The sequence below is a fragment of the Scomber japonicus genome, chromosome 13 (genome assembly GCF_027409825.1).
Source record: "Scomber japonicus isolate fScoJap1 chromosome 13, fScoJap1.pri, whole genome shotgun sequence".
NCBI lineage: Eukaryota > Metazoa > Chordata > Actinopteri > Scombriformes > Scombridae > Scomber > Scomber japonicus.
This window is the reverse complement of record NC_070590.1, coordinates 31,479,244-31,482,543: the sequence shown is the minus strand read 5'-3', so window position 1 is coordinate 31,482,543 and position 3,300 is coordinate 31,479,244. Positions and strand designations below refer to the sequence as shown.

The window sequence follows — 3,300 nt, the reverse complement described above, 5'->3', positions numbered from 1 at the left end:
AAAATATCCTCACTCTCTAGCTTGATTTCCACAACATAATCAAACATGGGGGAGCAAGGGCTGAGCTATACATGACATTTACTTTACAACTGTATGACTTTATGTTTCTAGGGGAGAATCGTCACTTAATCTGTACTTCTTTAAGCACACCCACTCAATGCAAACAGTTGACCCCTTACCATAAATGGTTCATGTTGTATCACTGAAAATGAGCTGCTAGGATTACCATTTTATATGAACATGCTATCTGTATTTCACAGCCTGGATATGTAACAAGACACCTCTCATTCCATCAGAATCCACTGCACTGTTGCTACATAATGCGACATATTATAAAATGTCAGCTTGAATATTTAGTAACATTAAAGCTTCTCAGACACACCATGTGTACCCCCCTTTACTTCAGTACTGAAAATTACCATCATAAGAAGAAAATGCAGGACAACAGTTCCAATACCATACAGTAAAGTTAACCAATCTCATACCTTGCACCCCAAACAAAAAATAAATAACACATTCATGATAATAAATATTGAAAGACTAAAATGCACACCAAGAGTCTGAGCTATGAGTTTGTACAGAACTCAAAAGACTAGTAAAAGTATTCAGTAGTAAATGTGAGGCATATAGGGAAATGTGAAGTGAGAATAACTGATTGATAAATAGTCAGCAGTGCATCATGTGAAATGCAGGTTTTGATCACATGATGGCATGAACCTGGTTTCACAGTCTCCTTCTACATGTGTTTTACTGTATAATAAGACTGCCTGACTTTCAAAAGTGCAAGTATACTCCAATCAGTTCTGATATGATGGAAGGGTAGGAGTACATGTATTAAAGCATAAATGAGAATAAAAGGGTATAGTAATAGTAACAACATAATAATAACTTAACAATACTCAAAATGACCAAACAATGATTTTCCCACGTAACCACCATCAACATTCAATCATTGCACACATCTGTATGGAACTGTAGAGTAGTTTAAATTGGATGTATGCGTCATGACTTTGGCTACTTAGCTGAGCCATCCAAGCAGACATTCTCTGTAAAATGTCTATTAGAGTTTAGATTATATTCATGACATTTTCCCTATAAGTCTTCCAACACTGCCCTTTCTCTTGACCTCTGAGCTGCACTGACAGACTGAAGGGTAGGCAGGGCTATAGAGCCCCCCATCTGTCAGCAGGTGGAAAGTCATTCACTTCCCGCACTTCTGTGTGTGGCTGCTCTCCCAGCGTGAATGTAAGTTTGTATCTCATCCGAACGGTTTCCTTGAGAGGATTGGCAAGCAGCATGACCTGAGTGATGGCAGCAGGGGGAAGGATTGGGTTAAAAGGAGCCAGCTCTGTGCCCGAGGGTGACTGCAGTCTCACTTTCATTGTCTTAGGCACAGCAGCCTGCAGAACAATGTTCCTGACGGGCAGTGGGGCTGTGTTAAGCATAGATGCCACCATCACCACAACATCAGGCCTGCCTGGTGGACAGTCAGTGGCAAAATGCAACAGAAGACGGACACCATTTTTGTCATACGCCGTCACAGGACACACCTTACTTGGCTTGATGGCATCCAAAGGTACAAAAACATTGGCCAGCGATACCTCTTCTCCACTGCCTGGATTTGGCTGGCTAAGTGGGAGGATAGGGGACAGAGAGCGCAATAGAGGGCTGTCATCTGCCTGACACTTGACAGGTGGAATAGTGGACCCTCCTGGTATCCCTCCTATGAGTGAAGGTTGGGATGCGGTGGAGGTGCCTCCAAGACTGGACAACAGGGTGAAAGGAGCATGCAGATCTTCACACTTGGCTAGCAAGCTGCCAAAATCCATCACACCAGGTGTATTTTTAGGACTGCTCACATCAAGCAAGGCTAGGTCTTGCAGATTGTTATTAAAAGAAGGAGAAGAAGACAGGAAGGGCACTGCTGCAGCGGAGGCCTGTTGTTGAGTGACAGCGGTGGCTGATGGAACAGACAAGACTGAGCTGTATGACTGAGGGAGAGCCGCTGGGGCTGTAATGGTTAATCCTGAACTGACCAACTGCTGTGACTGTGATGTTCCTGAGACAGACTGTGTTGAAACAGAAGGTGTGGAGAACATAGCGCCAGAGAAACTTAAGGCAGAGGCTGTTGTTGAAGACTTGGTGGGGCTAACTGAAGTTACTGTTGCAGAGAGGGTGCATGGAAAAAATGATGATGTCGAGAATGCAGGAGCTGGAGGTGAAGTAGTGTCAAAAAGATCCAAATCCTTACTGGAATCCTGTATCGGTTGGAAATGATTGCTCAGGTTTACATGTGTTGGTGCTGTTGATTTACTTGAAACGGGAGCGGGTTCATTGAGGCCTAAAGACAGCAGCTCTTCATCCAGCAGAGACAGTGCTGTAGAGGGTGCATTTGTGCTTGAAGACTGAGGTTCAGTGGCAGCAGTCCCACACAGCAGGTCAGCTGGAATAGACATAGAAGATGTGGGGGGTTGCTGCTCTGGTGGAGAGGGGCTCTGGACGTCCAGACCCACCAGGTCAATCAGAATCTCTGACTGAGATGTGCGGCCAGTGCCTGTCTATATTAGGTCCCATTGTTGACAGTGTATGTCAGAGCAGAAACCAAGCCATGAAGTCAAAGGAATTGTCTTTTTCACTTTGTGTGTAGATTGGTAAGAAAAAAAGGGACTGTAATCCACCTTGGAACAAGGCTGCAACACAACAAAACGCGGGGGAAGTGAAGGGGTGCGAACACAGTCACACTGTACATGTGGTTTTGAGTTGTCTAGTGAGACCATCCAAATATAGTGGAAGGGATGGCATTTTTTTTTTTTTTTTTTTTTTTTTTTTTCCCACCACCACCCCCCCTCTTCGGAGGACAACTTTATTTTTAGTGAGGCAATACATTTTACAAAATACAATTTGTCCTACCGCAGCCATACATGTGACCCTAGATTCATAGCACCACGTGAGGTGAAACATCAAACACATGAAACGCAACTAGGTGACAGATAGACAGGTGAGACAGAGAGACAGACAGACAAAGACAGACAGACGGTGGGACAGAGAGACAGACAGACAGACGGTGGGACAGAGAGACAGACAGACAGACAAAGACAGACAGACGGTGGGACAGGACGATGACAAAACTGACAGGACGGGACTCAGTTGTTTGTGAATGAGTAGATAGGTCTGTGAGTGGTCATGATCGGGTTATGGGAAGGGGCTTTTTGTAACATGCTATGTTTGGGTGTTGCTTGTGTGTGTCTGTATGTAAAATGGTGAATAACGGGGAGGAAAGGAGGAGTTAAGAAAAATAAG

General features: G+C 44.4%; 1 protein-coding gene across 1 annotated transcript; it reads right to left on the bottom strand.

The window, feature by feature from the left end:
- Positions 1-689: 689 nt before the first annotated feature.
- LOC128370979 (ADP-ribosylation factor-binding protein GGA3-like) lies at positions 690-2,919 on the bottom strand. Its single transcript, XM_053331160.1, has 2 exons — positions 2,911-2,919; positions 690-2,558 (listed from the first exon to the last, which is right to left on the bottom strand). Exons 1-2 carry the CDS (start codon positions 2,917-2,919, stop codon positions 1,164-1,166), a joined length of 1,404 nt encoding a protein of 467 aa, XP_053187135.1. The 3' UTR covers positions 690-1,163.
- Between the last annotated feature and the right edge of the window lie 381 nt (positions 2,920-3,300).